Source organism: Barbatula barbatula (genome assembly GCF_947034865.1).
Source record: "Barbatula barbatula genome assembly, chromosome: 11".
Classification (NCBI taxonomy): Eukaryota; Metazoa; Chordata; class Actinopteri; order Cypriniformes; family Nemacheilidae; genus Barbatula; species Barbatula barbatula.
Window position 1 is genome coordinate 5,884,944 of NC_136774.1, and position 20,902 is coordinate 5,905,845.

Here is a 20,902-nt window from a genome sequence, read left to right on the forward strand (position 1 = left end):
CTGGATTTACTGGAATATCCGAGAAACTTTGATGCTCTCTTTTTGACAAGTAACCTAGCAACCACCCAGAACATTTTTATCATACTGGTGCCGTAGCAACCGCTCACAACGGTCTATCATCTTGGCAGCATGTTTACATGGGCAATTACCATTTACAAGTTCTTTAAAAAATAGACATAAAAGAAGTTATGTGGATGGAAAAATAACTGAATATTTAATGATGACACGTGGAAAGGGAAGAAACTGTCATCTATTGCTACATACTACTAATAATACCTTTTACACGGAGTTTGATCTCATCTGGAGTAGACTGTGACCATCTGGAGTTGTCATCTTTGACTTTCCAGCACAGAGTGGTGTCAGATCAAAGAGCAAGGAAATGATGCTTCAGTTTCAGATGGGAAAATAACATGCTCCTATCTTAGGTGTCCATAAGATGATTGTTTCTTCTTTAGCAATTCAGTTAAATGAAATGAACATTGAGATTTCTGTTCCAGATTTTCTTCTGAGATAAAGCACCTATGAGCGGCCAGCATCTGGGCAACACAGTAATGCTACTAGACATGCACAGATCACTGAAATGAAATAAATATTGGAGCCCTATAATGGGGCCAAAGCAGACATTATACGTGATGGCTGGGTGTATGTTGCAGAAGCCAGAAGTACCACATTTTTTAAAGTTGATTTTTCATTGTTTGAAGAATGTTTTTTGGGGGAACAATGGATAATAGACAGACTTTAATATAAATCTTTTGTGATGTAAAATTGTAAAACTGTGATGATTATTTTACCACTGATCGGTGGTGTAACAGAGAAGTCTTCTCAACCATCTTTCACAGGCAGTGGAATTCCATTAGAGTTGGAGCTAAACTGTTTTTTTGCTGGAAAGCTGTGGGCATCGAGGGCCAGAGCGGAGAACTTAATGTGAAGTTAAGTGACTTCTCCATGATTTGTCACGGTTTGCCAGGAAGGAGAACCCAAAAGCAGGTGGCGGGTACAAAACACAAATTTTATTCAAAACAAAACACCCACGATGGGGCAAACGATAACAGAACAATGAACTTCAAAACAAAGACTTCCCTCGAGGGGGCAAAAACAAGAGGGACAGGGTCAACTTAACTAAACACACTTCAGGAACTTGTAATACAAGAACCAGGACACGAGGTAAGTACATCAACAAAGCAAAACGAAACCACACAGAACAACAAACACAGGGGCATTAAAGAGGGGATCTAACAAGGGATAATGACAATAGGCAGGTTGAGGGGATATTTACAGGTCGAAAGCTAGACGAGGAAATGAGGGGGCGGCTTCAAGACACGACAGGAGAGCACATGGCACATCACAGCAAACCATGGCCATGTGGGACTTTCACGATCCTGCCACAAGGCTATAAAAGCCTGATAAGGCAAGGCAGAGAACACTATTCACTTTACATTACATTACGGTTGTAATTGTTAACATTGCTAAATGCATTAACTAACCATGAACTATGAGCAATATTGTTTCTCCAGCATGTATTAATCCTTGTTGATGTTAGGTAATGTTAATATTCAAGTTAGTTCATGAAGTTAATATTCAAGTTAGTTCATGATGCATTATCTAGTTAATATTCAAGTTAGTTCATGAAGTTAATATTCAAGTTAGTTCATGATGCATTATCTAGTTAATATTCAAGTTAGTTCATGAAGTTAATATTCAAGTTAGTTCATGATGCATTATCTAGTTAATATTGAAGTTAATTCATGATGCATTATCTAGTAAATATTCAAGTTAGTTCATGATGCATTATCTAGTTAATATTCAAGTTAATTCATGATGCATTATCTAGTAAATATTCAAGTTAGTTCATGATGCATTATCTAGTTAATATTCAAGTTAGTTCATGATGCATTATCTAGTTAATATTCAAGTTAGTTCATGATGCATTATCTAGTTAATATTCAAGTTAGTTCATGATGCATTATCTAGTTAATATTCAAGTTAGTTCATGATGCATTATCTAGTTAATATTCAAGTTAATTCATGATGCATTATCTAGTAAATATTCAAGTTAGTTCATGATGCATTATCTAGTTAATATTCAAGTTAATTCATGATGCATTATCTAGTAAATATTCAAGTTAGTTCATGATGCATTATCTAGTTAATATTCAAGTTAGTTCATGATGTTAATATTCAAGTAAGTTCATGATGCATTATCTAGTGTTAACATTTAAAACTTTTGCATTTTAAAGAGGAGGTTAAAGAGGAGGTTGGATGCAATTGAATTTTCAACTTAGGTTAGTAATGTAGCTGTGTGAGCATAAACAACATCTGCAAAGTTACAATGCTCAAAGTTCACAGCAAAGGGAAATATTTTCTTTCACAGCAATCGCTTTTTAAAGACTACAAAAGAGACAGAGGTGAAGAATAAAGGTCAAATATGTTATAAATAATCTGTTATTCAAAGATTGAACACTTGTTATACTGCCGCACAAGAGGAAATGAAGAGAAAGGCCTCGAAATACAGTGAAATACCTAGACTTTGAAAATGAGCATGAACTAAGACGCTGTAAAATTGTTGTTTTATTTATGTCAGCTAATGCATTAAAGCTGCAGTTTGTAAATAAAATGCAACTAGAGGGCGCACAATCAAAACAACAACAACAACAATGACGTAGCTTGATAACGTGTGAGGGAGCGTGGAATGATGTGATCAACTCTACCGCTGATGGCCGTCAATCAGACGGGAACGAGAAATCATGTTAGCGGACGAGGTAAAGTAATAAAGTTTTATAAATGTTGCGTATAATTGTGGTCCATAAATAAGTGACTGCTCGAAACAAGCTAGTGGCTTGCTAGACACTTCTACCGCATTTGTCCACGACACTTGTTATGCGGTTCTATGTCAGTAAAGGCGGTAACAAAGGGTAACGCAGATATGACGCCATTGACAAGCGACTGTGCAGCCCCGTGTCACTTTTTAGAATGGCGATTTTCTCATGATTTACTAGTAGTTGGAAACATTTGAGATATTGTAAGTACTCATCTGAACAAAATATATAACACTGGCCTAGTTGTTTTTGGATATTTTACTGCAAAATTGTTACAAACTGCACCTTTAAGTAACCGTTAAATACAACCCTATTGTAACGTGTTACCAATATAACATTAAAATAACGTTTCAGGGTACTAAAAATTATGCATGCCCCATTTAAATGATGTTAAATTAAAGAAAGTTATACTGTTATAATACAGTAGCACAACACTATATTCATTTAGCCTGAAAATGTCAATTCCAAAAACATCTAATATAACCTGTTACTGTAACACTCCCGTCCGTTTCCCTGCCGGTTTTTCCCCATGGACTTATATTCACTATCCCGCACCTGTCCGTCATTTGTGATCACGCTGTTCCCGCACCTGCCAGCCATCATTGTTCGTTATCAAAGACTATTTATACTCGGTGTTTCCGTTTTTCCCATTGTCAGTTATTGATTGTCTTGCGTTTTGTGTACCAGTCTGTGTTAGTGATTAAAAGTTTCCCGTTTTTTGTATGCCTGCATTCTCGTCTGTCTCGATCCGGCACGACACCGTGACAGTTACATTTCCAGAATACCATTTTTGGTCAAATATTCAAATCGGCTATATTCACACATACTGGGATATATAGTATACAGAATGGCTCTTGCACTTCAAGAATATTTTATTCGTGTTTCAAATGTAAATGTTAAGCCAGATGAGTGCTCCACATGTACAGATTTCAGAAAGACTCTTTTGCTTTTTGGCCCTTTCCAAAATCATATTTATACTGAATTACAGTTTCTATTCAATATAATTGTTTGAGGCTCTAGATCGGAGTGCTTCCTCTTCGCTATAATTGAAATTTGTATTTCAACGAAGTACTTTTCAGAGGAGCCATTTTGTAGTCTTCTCAATATTGGTAGGATATTTTATTTAAAAATACAAAATACATTTGCATGGTTCATAGGTCGGCCTTGGGCAGAATTGTCATGTGCTGTCTGAAGGACTGGGGTCACCCATATGTATAAAAGCCCCTGCAGTGTAACTCCCTCATAACAAAGATAGTAAAACACAAAAAGACATATTTATCCAAACGAATTAAGGATACAGAAATTGACCCTCTGTTTACTGTATGAAGATGTCCAGGACTCGTGGTTAAGATCTTGAACCTGAAGCTCCACTTGGGGGCAGTACAAATATTTAACGTTTGGTGATAAAAATGTATATACAGTCTGCTTCTTCGAATCCTGTAATCTACATTTACAATGGTTTATATTTCATACGCACAATGCCTTGTATGGATTTAAATCCACGCACTCTTTTGACATCCTATGAATAAGTGAAAATCGAATCTGAAAAGGTGAAACATAAGGAAGGAGGATGTAAGGGGGAAAACAAAGAACAAGGTGGGAAAACAGATCTTATTATAGGTATGAGCTGGCGGATGGTAAGAGAGAAAAATAAAGTGGTAGAGGCTCGGGTTTCCTTCTCCTTTCTTTCACGAAGCTGTCAGATTACTTCTCTATTTTTTCCCCTCACACTCATTAGAAGTGAAGCAGTGGCAACGCATGTTATATCTTGCTGAATAATCTGTAAAATGTAATGAATGTTTAATTCAAGGTGCGAGAAAGAGACGTGATGAGAAAAGATGAGTGTGCATTGAGTTGCTTTCCATTTCTGTCTCCCCTGCCGGAAACATGCATGAGCTCATTCAGATAGCTTTAAATTAGAATTGCATTCATTAAAACATCATACATAACCTGGAATGTTTTATTATGGTTTTCTTGTTTATTCTGTTCATCACATTTATTACACCGGTGTAACTAAATGGACCGTTCACATATAGATTTAGGCTTAGTATATTCTCTCTTAATGTACTCGAGATCAGTTCTCTGAGTGGGTCTACTACTTTAGGACTCGTGATTTCATTATGATAAACAAAATTATGAATTCAATATTTTTTAGGAAGCATCTAATGTACCCTTAACAATTGCAAAGTATGGACATTATTTTGTTCTGTTTTGATAACCAGCTGATTCTTGATGCTTTAGAAAACTAAGAAGGGTGCAATAGGATTTAAAGTGTGTAAACAAATCAAAGGCAAGACATAGAGAGGAAAAGATCATTTTTATTGAATTGACAAAAACATTAACATATGTTTTATATAAACTTTGGTCATTTTTATATGTACACTGTTACTAATATCCCATGATGTGAATAATGTGCAAATGCTAAAATCCTCTAAATTATCAAAATTAAAATCTCATTTCTAAAAAGCCTAATATGGCACATTCGTCTGTCCTGCACAGGCCCACATTCCCACACAGCAATAAATGATGTATAAAAGAACACATATTGAGAAAGAAAGAGAGGGAGGAAAACTACTGAGTTGAAATTTACCGTAACGTCATAAACGTCATTGTAAATGGTTTCTGAATGTTTGAGCTTTTCCAGGTGAATGGTTGCTATGTTTTAAGGCAACACGTGCATGCCTTTTAATCTCTTGAAACTTCAGCCATGTTTGGAACACTCAACGTAATTTTGCATAAATGCCTCTTTAAAGCCAGAATAAATCAGACCCTAAAATCAATGTGGTGCATTTCTACAAAAACAAAAACAATCTTGAGGTCTTTCTTTTTTCCCGTCTCACTGATGATCGCATTTGTGCTCAATCTTGTCTTGGTTTTACATTAAGAGGACATGGGGTTGGATCTCAAGACCTGTAAGGCAAACTGCGGCAAAATCAATTTTATGTGCCATTGACTTGCCCGATTTATTTGTTTATATTGTTTTAAATGCGATTAAAAATGTATTCCTAATTTGATTGATAACCCAGAACTTTCTTAAAAGACATTCCACATCAGTATTTAAGTAGAAAAAGGACAAAAAAATAACAACGGCATAATTCTTAGTAAGTATAATGTACAATGATCAATTTACTGCTATATAGTAAATACTACAACAATGACCAGAATACTAGATCATAACTTCAAATAACGTGAATATTTCATACTTGTTGTAAATTGATATTTGTATGATACTTATCAGTAGTGATATCATGATGCTTTGACCACACACTTAAATATACATATATTACAAATACTACATATAACATGCACAATGTTAATGATTGAAACCACAGTCGTGTGACTGCGTTTTAGCATAGCCCAGAAAGAATGGGGTGAATTGCATTCAGAACATCAATATAGAGATATATAGACCAACATTAAAAAATGGTCCTTTACAGGGACACCCAAAGCTTTCACACGGGTTGTAACAAGAACGAAGTTATGGAAACTTGAAATAAGAAGGTTCCAGAGACAAAATCTCCAACGACAGTTTGCAGTGTTACATATCACAGAGGTTGAGAAAAGAACACGTCGCCGCAAAGGCGACTGGTACATGTATAAAACATTAACCTTTTGTACATTTCTGTCTTGTAACTCTTCAAAATATCATCGTGTGGCATGAGTTTAGCCAGTCAACATACACTTGTATCACTGGTAGATTTTTTATCTGGATAAGGAACTACGAAAAAAAATTATCAGACATGAAAGCCCCTGTTATAGAAGAACCATTTTTGGATTCCCAAAGAACCATTCACTCAAAGGTTCCTATAAGAACCATTTGTTTCTTGACACACCTTCATTTTTAAGAGTGCAGTGGTTAAAACATTTACGGAAAATAGTTTTTAAGCCCAGCTCGAATAAACCTCTCCTTAATGTGTTGAAGAACTTCAGAACATCTTGAGACTTAACAACATAATGCAAAAACAGGATTTTGGCAGTGTTATCCAGCGATTAAATGCTAAGTGATATCTTAACAAATCTCAAGACACCGGACACTGTTTAAACATTGTCTTTCTCTTCGAAACTGTTTTTCTTGTGTGGCTGATAGGCATTGATGCAGACTGAGCCGCTACTCAGGACTGACGCCTTTGTAACGTCCGTGCTGACAGTAGACAGCGAGAAGCTCTCGTAACTCTCAGACGGTCCCCAGCAACGGCATCCATAAAGCAGGGATTTCAGCTCCTTCTGGAAGTTATTGTTCAGGAACCCATAGATCACAGGGTTAATGCACGTTGACACCATAGCAGTGAGGTGGCAAGCTGAGAAAATAGTGTCATGCAGACACACTGGCATTGCCTCATGGTTCCAGTCGAAAACTGTATTGAACACATTTAGTGGCAACCAACACAGCATGAACGCCGCTACGATTGAGGCTAGCATGGCGTTGACTCGCTTTGAGCCTTTTGCCTTTTTGTGCCGTTCACCTCGAGCTCTTTCAACCATGTCTTTGCGGTGACTGAGGCGCAGGAATATTCGGACGTAGCACACTAGAATGAGCGCTAGCGGTAGACAGTACTGGAAAAGCAGTAGCGACGTAGTAAAAACTAGCCGATAACCGCCAGACGGCCACTGCTCAATACAGATAAACTGATCACTGAAGGGGTTGAACTGAAGACTGAGGTTGTGCAGGGGCGAGATCGTGAGGACTTGAAACGAAAGGAAGGGAAGGGAGATAAAAATAGCTATAATCCAAATAAGCGCTACAGCCAGATAAGAGTGTCTGATGACGGGCTTCCATCCAGTGGGGTGAATGATGAGTTGGTGTCTCTCCAGGGCGATGAGAACCATTGAGAAGATAGAAACCGTCACAGACGTACACTGGACGAACGGCGTCACCTTACACAAAGTTTCACCCAAAATCCATCGATCCATAAGCGTGTAGATAATGGTGACTGGCAAACACACCAGGCAAACAAGGATGTCGGAGCACGAGAGGTTTACGATAAAAATGTTGGTCACGTTACGCATCTCTTTCTGTCGCGTGATTACTAAGACTAGGCAAGTGTTGCCCACTAAGCCCACTGCTAGCATAGCGCTGTAAGCGATGATGAGGAAAGTTGTACTGCTGAGGGATGTCGGACAGTCGTCCTGGTCCCAGAGTGAATCTTCTAATAACCAAGCCTTTGAGCTGTTGTTTGGATGAGACCTTTCCATCGCTACTAGTTAGCTACAAACAGATTTTTATTTGTTTTCGGTTTGCTGTAGTTGCTCTTTACAAGTGTGTTGGCTGATGTGAGAATGTCTTGCTGGGGTTAGCAATCCAACTCCACAGGGTGGTAAAGAAGAATTTTCCAAAATGAGATTGTTTCCCCCAAAACCAGTTTTATTTGTTCCAAAATTGCTTCATCCTGTTTTGATCTGTGAAACCTGCAGAGAGAAAATAAAGATCTCAAGTTCATTCTGAAACATTAAGTGGATGGAATAAAAACATACAAACACATTCATACATACAAACACATAAAGCTAAGTCAAACATGTCCCCTCTGATTATTTTTCAGTCAATCCTTAGAGCTTGTTAATATTTAATACACTAAATGCAGTTCTAAATGGAGATTCGGCCAGAGCCTAAACATTCAGTAGGACAGATTGTGTTGTTTTTGAAGGTCTGATGAAATTTCACTTTTTAGTGAGTATTGTACCTGTTTGAGCACAAACGACATCTGGCAAGTCGCAAACGCTCAAAGTTCAAAGGAAAGAAAGACATTTTCTTTAACAGAAATCAATATTTAAAGACTACAATGAATGGCTCGTTGGGACTACAACAAACTTGATCCTGGGTTAGTGACATCATGAATCCCAAAATGTACATTGACCCTGCCCCCTGGAACCAGGATAGGGTAGCGGGCAGGTTTTCTCAACACACTGTAAGTGTTAGACCATCACAAAAACATACAGTAGGTGAAATATTTAATATATAAAGCCTTTTTTGAAAATCGAAACATGAACAATTGAAGTGCACTGTTATGAAACAGAAAAAGATTTCTTCAATTGACGTAATAAATCTTTCTGATCGCACCCCAAAGCCACGTAAAGTTAAGTGGGAGAAAATCATACCGCTATTAAAGATAATAGGAAAAATAGGGATAATGACATTCAGATTTTCTATTTTGCCTTCCTCTTTTTCATTAATTGCACCATTTCTCTCTTTCAAAACATTTTCCAGATTTCAAAAGGTAAAAACCAAGACAAAATCAAAACACGCAAGCAAATGCTTCATGCCTACATTTCTTTGTCTTGAATTCTATAAGTAAGTTATTTCAAGTCATTACTTTGCAGCAACGGTGAATTGTATCCCAATGAGAACATACACAACTTGCTCACAAAAAAACAAAATGCTTGAATTACAATGCTTTGAAATAATGCTTGACTTATTGCTGACAACCTGACTGAAGTTGTTTTTGTGTGCATTTTTGGCTTTTTATAATGAGACACAAGCTGAATTTACACTAGGAAATCCTTATGGAAGGTTGGCTTAGTGTTTATTGTCAACATGTTGAGACACGAAAGCAAAATGGCTAAGTGTCTAAGAAATGTATTATACTGCTGTAATATCCAAGTCTCTATAGATTTCTCAGGTCTGAAGATTGCGTGATTTTGCATGAGGTAGAATGGCAACCATGGTGACAACAATCCTTCTCACATGAGACTATTAACATTTTCCTAATTAAACAGAACCAGTACTAGACCAGAACTCAACTATTTACTATGTAAAATGCTGGAATGCAGAAGAACATCAGAAGAAAAGCAGCTCCTGTTCTTGTTCTCTCTCTCTCTCTTTCTATCTCTCTCTCTCCATCTGTTTCACTCTTCTCTTCCATCCTCTGATGGTTTTTGATGATTTTTCAAAGCCTGTGCTCTGTGGTAGTACAGTAATAGCCAAGTGAGCGTGCACATAGTGCAGATGATGAATAACCCAGTCCATGTTTGACAAAGTTTAACATTGGGAGAGAATCTAATTCCAAAGAAAATCCTGCTGCAAAGTTTTGAATGAATCAAATGTCATGTTGCTATGAGCAGTTATGTACCTGAACCAAGATTTACATCAATTGTAAGTAATAAGAATAGAGTGAATAGTGAATGGAGTCACAACCTATAAAGTAAGTTAGTGTATTTTCTTTGAGAAAGTCAAGTCAGCTTTATTTATATAGCGCTTTTTACAATTTTCATTGTAACAAAGCAGCTGTACATGAAAACATATTGACTATAAGAAAAACATATAAGGTTATACAAGTAAAAACGAAAAAGGTGAAAACACAGAAGACAGACACAGACACACAGAATCGGACACACCCACACACAAAACACTCCACATAACATACACAGACACAGTGTTAGTTAACAGCAGAGTTAATTAAATACAACTTTAAAATTCTAGCAGCCCCCCCGGCCAGGCAAACAGTGCAAAACAGTATGCAAACGGTGGCGAGGAACCCAAAACTCAGAGGGAAATCAGGCCTAACCAGGGGATTCCAGTTCCCCTCTGGCAAAAACTGCTGCCTCTGCACAAACTCAACAGTGCTTGCAAAACAAGGCAAAATAAAACAAATGGATTTAAGATTATCATTAGTTATGTAATAGGAGCTAAAATGATGTAGTGAAGACATGTCAAGTCACAGCGTCCTTCTTTATCCAGCTCTATCATCTCAGCTTTTGTCAGGTCTAGGCATGACCTGTGTCCTGCCTGCTCTGGTAACCATGGAACAATGAGACAAGACTGGCTGAGAGTAGAGTACTGTTCTGCACTCTTTGATGCAACACATACATCAGTTGTTATTGGAAGTGTTCCTGGTTCCGGTTGATCTAACTAGTGCAGCCTAAACCTTCGGAGTATATATATTATGATTGTGTAGTGTATGCAATTTTAACAGATGAGTCTTTAGTCTAGATTTAAACTGACAGAGTGTGTCCGCCCCAGTGCGGGGAAGACTGGTCCAAAGTGTAGGCGCTAGATAGGAAAAGGATCTACCACCTGCACTCGATTTTGAAATTCTAGGTATTACCAACTGACCGGACGCCTGAGAGCGTAGTGCACGTTCTGGACTGAAATACAAGAGAAGTTCACCCAAGTAGTGAGGAGCTAAACCATGCACGGCTTTATTGGCAATAAGCAAGATTTTAAAGTTAATGCGATGCTTTATAGGTAACCAGTGCTAGGTTTACAGAAACGGGCTTATATGCTCATACTTTTTTGTACGTGTAAGAACTCGGGTTGCCGCATTTTGGACCATTTGGAGTTTTTGTAATAAGCCTGCAGGGCAACCACCCAATAGTGCTTTACAGTAATCTAGTCTTGATGTCATGAATGCATGGATTAACTTCTCTGCATCTGATGGTGACAGCATACAGCATGATTTGATTAAGATATATATTTTTTAAGATGGAAAAACGCTATTTTACAGGTGTTGGCGACATGGTTCTCAAATGACAGACTACTATAGAATAAAATGCCAAGATTCCTTGCTGACGAGGGTTTTATGAAACATCCGTCAATAGTTAAGCAGTATTCTTGGTTGTTACGTATGGTGGATTTGGTCCAATAAGTAACACTTCTGTTTAATCTGAGTTCGGTGTTAAATGTTTTTACTCATCCACTTTTTCGAGGAAATATAAAGTTGCGTATCATCAACATAACAGTGAAAGCTAACTCTGTGTCGCTTTATATCTCCTAGAGTTAGCATGTATAAAGCAAAGAGCATAGGCCCTTCGGGATCTATGGTAGATAATAATAGGGTTTCCAAGAAGGTGGAGTTCAAATTTTCAAAGCTAAAGTCAGGATCTTCAACGTTATTACTCATGCTAGAGATGTGAGACAGGCAGATTATCAAGAAACGCACCTTTGGTAGTTGAAGTTATTGTTCTACCATATTTGTAACAAGGAGTCATAGGCCAGGGAAGCAAACATAATAACAGATAATGATCCGAAATGTTTTCGCTGGGCTGAAGAAATTTAACGTCGTCCACATTTATACCGTAAGACAGTATTAAATCTAAAGTATGATTACGAAGGTGAGTGGGTCCTGACACATGTTGTCTAATGCCCATGGAGTGTCTTTAAAAGCCATCCCGAAAGCATCTGTATTGTTATCTAGATGGATTTTATAGTCACCAACGACAAGCACTCTGTCTGCAGCCAGTCCTAGTTCTATTCTGAATGAGTCCCACAAAAAATGTGTGTAATTTTGCATTAAACAAACAGCCAGATGGCATTTAACACTACACACAAATGTTATCGCACAAAGCCTGAGAGATTACATAATTACCATAATAATAATGCATTAGATTATTGTGCTTTTGAATGTATCACATTGATCACTTTAGTTTAAGAATGTTGCGTTTTCTTTTCTATCTAACAAGAAACGAGAAGTCAAAGATGTTTCCCTAAGACAAAATATCTTTCATCATTTATTCCCCTCCTGTCATTCTAAATCTTTATGACTTCTCCCGCAGAAGATATTTTGACGAATTTTGCTAAGCAAACAAAATGACTAATTTCTCAAAAAAACATCTTCTATTAAATTATTATATATTTATATAACTTCACTTTTTAAAAAACTGCATCAAAACACATTTATTCTATTTCTCAGTTTGAGGTCGGCAATGCTTATATCACGTATTGTAATTATTTGTCACTTATTTCTGACATTGTCCTCCTCCGCAGGATATGATCCAAATTGATGTCACAGCAAAGGCGCACATTGCAAATAATGATTTATTTTCTTACATATTATGTATGCAAATCTGGCAACAGCGAACACACAGCCAAATATTTAAGGTTGAATGCAAGTTGCTTGGTGCCCCATCTTGCAAACTTCGGAATGCAAAATTGCAGAAAATGGTACTACATCACTCCTTCAATACAATTCAGACATCTACTGTAAACTATAGCATGAATCTGCACATTCACCTGCATTAGTTCCTTATCATTCTAAATGTAAATGTACCCAAAGGTAGAGGATTGTTTTAGTGAATTCATCCCATAAACAGACATTGTCATGTGACATCCATCTAAATAGAAACAGCTTAACTAGCATTGTAATTCAAATAGATTCTTAGCGTCATTGAGTTTAACAAGCGACAGTCAATCACTTACAAAGACTAAGCCCAGATGTGTCGTAATGAAGCTTATTATTGCCTCAGTTCCCTCCGTCTCTAACTGATTCCCCCAAAAGGGTGAAGATCGTTTTCAATTAGGACGCCAGACTTTGCAGATGAATCTCCTGGGTGATGCAATGAAGCAGAGATGCTCTGTTCAATATCGGAGACAAAGTGTACCTTATACACCATTGATTTCACACAGAGCCTTTCAAATCTGGACAGCATCTCATTCCCAGAGCCATAAAAAAAGACACATCGTACTAAAAGTTGTTGCTCATAGACTGCCATGCAAACGTCTCCTGCTACTCATTATGCGTTTTAAAGTTTTTAGAAGAGATCTCAATATTGTCTAAAACTGGATTCAGTGCAGCCAAAAGTCATAGATTCTATGAACTCATAACTTTATACATCTACTTCATCCAAGATCAGTTATTTGTCAAAGGCTAGCGTTTACTTCAGTTATAGGCTATATTGTTGAAATATTGCTGAATTTATTATATATATTTACAGAGAGTAGATATAGAAAGAGAATGACAAACTGGAAGACATTATCATTGTGGTACTATAAAAAATAATGAGCCACGTCATTAGCTGCGGAAACTATTATATGTGAAAGACATTACTGCAATACTGCATGCGGTATTTTATAATATTACAAATGAAAATCGCATCTTGATTTAGATCATGTGTCCTTTTGTGTTCATGAGCTAAACAGAGTTGGATATGGCAGAAAATAGGCTTGTTGAAAAGCATACGTCCCCTCAACTTTCAAGTTGACAATCTGAAGAGAGAGAGAGACAGATATTAGACAACTCAACCTGTTTTGAAGAGCATATAAACTGGCCGCTTATCATTCTGAGCTTTTCTGGTGCAGGAGCTAAAGCAGCAGGTTATCGATGGCAGAAGTGCAGGTATGAATATTTAAGAGGCTCTGCATGGGCTCCTGATGAATATGAAAGTGGAAGTAATGCTGAAGCTTTGAGTTCCCGCAAGTTGCCACAAAGCGATGCTTTTCTTTTTCAATTTTCACAGTGCCTGCTAAATATTTAAGAGACAGAGAGAGAGAGAGAGAGAGAGAGAGAGAGAGAGTATTCTAAGGTATCATAGGATCCAAAAATGTAGACAATTGAATTATGTTTGTGTTTACATAATACAGTATATGTCACTGTGCATATTAATTTTGTATTTATAAAAGGCTGCAGCTATTTGCACTTAGTGTAAATAGCAATAGATGCTATTTACATTAAATTTAAATAGAAGTAGATTCTTTTTACACGATGTGAAAATAGCAGCAATTCTTTGCGATATGCTATTTACATTAACCAAAAATAGCTGTAAGTAGAAATAGTAGTTAGATGCTATTGGTACCTATAAATAGTTGCAGATAACGTTATTATTTGCACGTCAATATTGCTGTGCATTAAACATTATGTAATAATAACTGTAAATTATTACATTTATAAAAATGATGGCAACTTATTGAGATATTAAAGCCCTACACCAACCCCTAACCTTATCTTAAATCTTTATGAATAAAATTGAATTTTAAGTCTTATTTCAATTATATTGAAGAGAAAATAAATAAATAAATAAATAAAGCAAATATAAATACAAACATAAGGACCTAAGATTTAAAACAACCCCTCTGAGTTTTTTTACCGCTCTACTATATACATATTGGTGGGCGGAGCTAGTGCAAATAGTCTCTGCCAACAAGGCGGGCTATTTGTACTCAGTGTAACATACACATACTGTACATGCATATATTTAAGAAAAAAAACACATGTACATATATTTCCACAGTACATATATTTTTATTCTGTATGGGATTTATTGCGATTAATCGTTTTACCGCCCCACAAAAAATGCTTGTTATTTATTTCATTCAGTACTGAGAAGTATTAATGACAGTTAAATTTGATTCAAAATGTACACAATGTTTTTCTTGTATCTGTGCTTTTTTGTCATTAGGTTTTTTTGCATGTAAATTTGCAGCATATAACTGTCATTAAAATTTTTGTCTGTAATTTGACATTTAATTTTGACACTTTGTTACCGCACTTCCAAAAATATATAAAACTTTATCTGCCATTAGGTTCTATAATGGTTAGGATGTTACTTATTTAGCCATGTTAGCCAGCTTTTGAAAGACTGCTTTTAGCTCAGCAAAACAATGCATTACTGCATATTAAACATGCCATGTGACGCTATTGAGCTTCACAAACTAGCGCATTAGCATGCGTTACACAGCGAGTGCCTATATTTATGACAGAGCTCGCCATAGGCGAGCGCACACTGTTATAGCAGGGGGTTCCAAGATTAGCTTTTGCTTTGATAGTTCTCAGATGTGGCACATCCTACAGTGATCCAGTTAAATGAAAACATCACATGAACATACAAGTTAATGAGAACAGTGACGTGAAATGGTGTGGAGTGCATACATAAATTCATTAGTAGTTTTATTGTACAAATGGGAAATCAAGTCTTCTGATCATGCTGTGAATTTGATAGGAAGAAAAACATGGTGAGTTTGAAAGCTGAAGTGTGTTATATTTGCACCACTTTTGACAGTAAACATAGCTGTGAATGGTTGTTTTCAAACAGGTTTCCCAAACGATTCCCCTGCATTTCATTGGTAAAAAAACACACAGTCCGCCTTAAACTCACAACATGGTTTTCCAAATGTTGGGCTGGGGTGCGTTTCCCGAACAACGCCGTAACTCACTGTTTGACAACCATAGTACAATGAACTGTTAGAGGAAATAAACTTTGTAGTTGAGACTCTGTCAGAGAAGAATCGCTTGAACCAAGTTGGTTCAGCAGTATAGTTGATGACATCACACATGTGGTGGAGTAATAACGTCTATTAAATAAATATGTTTACCCGGACACTGTTTATACTCTGCCTGTTCCTTTGTTCATTGTCTAGTCGAAATGTAACTGGAGTCTGTTTTGATCCTCCATGTTCTTGCGTTTCTTCGTGTTCTCCCTGGTTTGATTCATTAAAAGTTATATTTATTGTTTTCATCATATCGTCTGGAGAGAATGTGTTACAGAAGACAAGACCTACAAAAAGATGGATTCCTTGAGGCTCAACATCTCTCCAGAGGACAACCTCAGGTACCACCTCAGCCAGGATGGCCATCCTCTAGAGAGATACGTGGAGGACTTTGTCGAACTGAGCCATCAAGTTAGTTGGGATGATCGCTCACTTAACACGTTTCTTTTGATGGGATTGGATGATAACTTCAATCAGTGTCTGGCTCCTGAGTTCAGAGACAGACCCATGGTTGAGTTTATCGATCTTATCCGGTGGGTAATGGGGTCTCGTCTCGGTGTTAGTGAGACCATTCCGGATAGGATCGATCATCGTTCGTTCCCGTCCAAACACACATTGAGCGACCTAACTCATCTCATTCCCCAAGTCCTCCACCGATTCTGAAGCCTGCAGTTAGCCAGGTTTCATCAAGTCCGCTGCCCAGCCACCAGAGCCCACTGCCCAGCTCTTCCTCGAGCCGGTCCCGCCCGGTCTTCAAGTGTTCCCGCTGTGACCATCATCGCCGTGGGTTTGGTGATGTCTGGGCAGTATGGACCAGTCCTGAAGCTGTCCCAGTGCCCAGTCCCGTAATTTGCCCAAAGCTCCGTCCCGAAGCCTGCCCAGAGCCACATCCCGAAGACTGCCCAAAGCCCCCGGACTCGCCCCAAATATTTTTTGGGGGGCACAGTATAGGGAGGAGATGGCCAGCATGGACATGAGCACCGTAGGCCACAGATGACCTCGGTGTATAGCGGTCGTGTACTGCCTCTCAGGTTTCCTCGCCAACAACCATGGGGGCCGTACCAAGCACCTCGTCTCCTTGCTCCCATGTAACTGTCTCAGCGGCCATGCCAATCCTCTGGTCTCCTCGTCCCAAGGTCGGGGCCACGGTGGCCATTCCTAGTTCTTCGTCCCCATCCTCCAGAACGGCCACGGCATCCCATGGCAGACCACCATGGCATCCGGACCTGGCCATAACTCCGTTGCCACCTGAGCTACCGGCACAACCACAGAATCCCGGTGTCCGTAACATCATCTTGGAGGCTCCCTGTCTTGTTACCAGTGTCCTACACAAGTCTCTAGGACGCCCTCCCCGGTTGGTCTTTGGTGCAGGTCACCATACTCTTCCTGTCATCAGCCTGTTTTCCACGTTTTCGCCCCTGGGACTTAATTTCGCCACGCTCCCTCACCTGTCCCCCGTCATTATCCCTGCACCTGCCTTCATCAGACTCGGACACTATTAATACTCTGCCTGTACCTTTATTCATGTCTAGTCTAAAATGTAACTGGTGTCTGTTTTGATCCTTCATGTTCTTGTTTCCTCATGTTCTCCCTGGTTTGTCTGGATTTATTAAAAGTTTATTTTTTTCATCTCGTGTGGAGTAAATCCAATACACCTAGAGCCCGCCCGTAGGACTACTCACATGTGCACTTTTCAAAAACTGCGCTTAAATTCCTTTGACAAACTAAAAATGTTTACAGATTTAGAATGGTTGATATAGAATGTAATGAATGTTGCTTGCTTATTTTGCTAAAAAGCACGATGTATGGAAGTCTACATGTCATAATAATAAGGAACCATGCTTCTAACCCAGCTCAAGTGCTGTATACTTGCGACCAAAGTTAGCAAATTATGCTTTTGTGAAATGCACCCCTGGTCAGGTCCCTCAATATGTGCTTTCTCTAAAACAGAGATGCTTTGAATAGCACCACATTGTTTACATTTTTGAATAAATTAGTTGCATATTAAGCTTGTATAGAGATTATTAACACAAATACATTTTAGAGCTGGTTGTTATAATTTAGCTGGCAAGCCAATTCCTTTGATCTACAAGCTTGTTAATAGGTCATTTTAAATAGGTTAGATTAAGTAAGGACATTTTTCCAAAACCTTTACATTTCACCATTCTAAAAGAGAGAGAGAGAGAGAGAGAGAAACATAACAAACCAGTTTTAGATCAGCTTCAGAGAGGCAACCATCAGCTGAATACACAATAGATGAAAGGAGGTACAGAGATCTGTCAGAGATGCACTAATAGCAAGTATTATTTCATTCGTGTCTGCACACATCGATACCCCTAAAACCCACAAACATCTTTACAATGCCATGCATCAAATAAGTGTCTTCCAGTTGAATTGAACTGTGTCATTTGTCAAGCCCTTGTCTTAAATCCTTTCAAAAATTATACCAGTATGGAAACTTTCATATGCTTTATTATGAGTTGAGATGGATTAGATAATATAAATTAAATCACAAAGGTTTCAAAGGTGAGCATTGGCACATTTGGTGATGAGTTGTAACTATGCCTGTGTTCATACTCTCTAAGACAGATTTCAGGCTCAAAAATAATGTTTCACAGCCGTGTACCACATGATGTGAGAAGACAAATGTTGGCACCTGTTAGGTGAGACATTGTGTCCTGTGTAAATGTCTACCTTCAAAACGAATATGTCATCTATGGAAAATATTACATTTGCAGCAATAATCTAACAAGATGAATTGTTCAGCGTCATCCTTGCCAGCGTTTATCTGATCTGGATTCGGTCTTAAACTAATGAGGGAAAAAATAGCTCACTTTAGCCCTGTTGCTGTTTGCACCAGTGGTGGGCTTCTTTTTCACACTCCTTGTTTATAACTTCATGCTTCTTTTATGTGTATTCCTCGTGTCTGGTGATAATGGGCAGAGCTGCGTGTGAAATTGTCTATTTTCAGTCGCTTGTTTCTGACATGTTCGTCTGTGTTTTTTGTTTTACAGTGAAATACTTATTTTAAGATGTTGCATTGGAAGGAGCTTTTATAATAAAAGATGTTTAAAATATGCCCTAAAGGGGAAGCTTTTTTTGGATGATGATGATTATTATGTAATATTCTTTTGGAAAGATTCATCAGATTTTATCCTTCATTTGTATTTGTCTTTCATATGTATAACGCTGCCTTCATAACATGCTTATAACTATAATCAAATTCACACCGAATAAGATGCTGACAATTGAAAACTCGCATGTGATATTTGCACGCACATGAAGATTGCCAACACACACGGACGAAGACATTTGTTTATAATCCGTCATACAAATCTAACATTAGCCTTCAGCATTTTTGCAATTTCGAGTGTTGTTTCCTATAGTCAAACCTGGCTTGAAGACACGTGTGGTGAAGTTGAATGAAACGGGTTAGAACAATCATACAGACGCGGTCCCCAGTGCACCGTCCATCCGATCTGAACTAAAAACCACTGGCATCTCCAACATCAGATGCCACTAAAAAGTGTTCAACAATTTTCAGACCTCTCTCTGTATTTTTGCATCGAACAACAAAGGTAATAAATCAAAATTGCACGGAGATAAAGATTGTATCATTTAAAAACCGGCTGTCATCAAACCCGGAATCCTTACAGAAGTTTCAATACGCATCATCAGTCTAATCCAAGCATCGCGCACGGCTCTTACCGTGTACTGTTCGCGCAAGTCCTCCGTTGTTATAGCTGGAACCTTCGGTCTTTTCTCTCCAGTGAGAGAGTACCTGGTGGTTGGAGGATGCGAGTTTATCAAGCAGACTTAAGGCGACGGAAGGAGGTGCTTTCCAGATATTGAGCGCTGGATGAAACGCGCGCGCGCGGACGCAGCGGAATATGAAATAACTCTTGTGCTGACTTGGCATTGGCTGCGTGTATAGCAAGAGAAAACCATCTGATTCTTTATTTAAACACAGTAAACATTTCTATTTAAACTGTAACCATCTGTCCCCTCTTTATTAGTTCATTAGGCTACCAATTGCGCATATACATTCAACATTTCTTAAGATTTTCCCAACACCCTCTGCATAAATATGCTCAGGTCATAAAAACAAAAGAAAATAAAGAAACCTTGGGAGTGGGACACGGATACACACAAAAACAAGATGCACTCTTCAGAATCATGAGAATGTAGCAATGGCCGTGTTGTATTCAGGGGTATACTTGGGTTTTCTGAGACCACAGGCAAGATAAAGCCATGAGGTATCAGCCTGACACTAGATAGTAAAAAGAGCTAAACAGAACATGAAGGTCAAGTGTGACTTGTTTCTTGGAAGGAGACTGTTTTCTCATTCTCCTAATAGCTGACGATTACTTATGAGGATAAAAGACCAAATAAGTTCATTCATGTAAAATTTTGGATTGATTTGTATAAAATCCGCATGGAAAAACGTGTATGTTGTTTGATAAAAACAAACCCACCTTTATGTAACGCAGCAATCCAATGATTCAGTGAACTGTGCGCTTTAAACTCAGTGCTAAAGCACAATCTGTTTATTTAATAGTTGACTTACGGTTGGTTTTATGAGCTCATCACTTATACGAAGAAAAGCACCGGCTTTATAACATAAGGATTGGCTTCGTAAAGTCTTGCCTCATTCACAACTCAGACTATTCACCCTTGTACTTAATACATCTCAATTAAAGAACTGATTAAAATCCGCTAATAGATCATTTAAAATACAATCTAAATCTACCCTTTGCTATAATAAATGTCATGCCATACCTCCAAATTTAGTGCATTAGTTATCATTTTAGTGCATTCATCATTTACATTTGCATCATCTCTTCATTCTAGTTTGACATCAAGGATCGGTATTCAACCTGATTAAGACTCAATTAATCTTGACATTTAATCAAAAGAAAATGTAACACTCGTGATTGATCCAATGGCACATTAGATGGAACACTATCATTAACCACACACTGAGTTTTCTGGAACAATCTATATTAGTCTCAGGGTGGCCCAACTTGTTCAAATGTTTAATCTTCTGTGCAGGTTTAATCGAAACCTACCAGCTTCTCGACGTACTTGCAATTGACGTTTCCCACTGAAATTGTTTTTCCATTGGCAGTCCACTTAAAGGAATTGAATTGCTCTATTGTCTACTCAAAAGATA

At 38.0% G+C, this 20,902-nt stretch overlaps 1 protein-coding gene across 1 annotated transcript; it reads right to left on the reverse strand.

Annotated features, from left to right (window-relative positions):
• Positions 1–5,115: 5,115 nt before the first annotated feature.
• On the reverse strand, positions 5,116–19,508 carry npy8br (neuropeptide Y receptor Y8b). Its single transcript, XM_079466932.1, has 2 exons — positions 19,438–19,508; positions 5,116–8,222 (listed from the first exon to the last, which is right to left on the reverse strand). The coding sequence occupies exon 2, from the start codon at positions 8,007–8,009 to the stop codon at positions 6,855–6,857; it is 1,155 nt and encodes a 384-aa protein (XP_079323058.1). The 5' UTR covers positions 8,010–8,222; positions 19,438–19,508; the 3' UTR covers positions 5,116–6,854.
• Positions 19,509–20,902: the final 1,394 nt, after the last annotated feature.

Excerpts from the sequence above, each read along its gene's own strand:
- npy8br (XM_079466932.1), bottom strand. The coding sequence starts at position 8,009 with ATGGAAAGGTCTCATCCAAACAACAGCTCAAAGGCTTGGTTATTAGAA.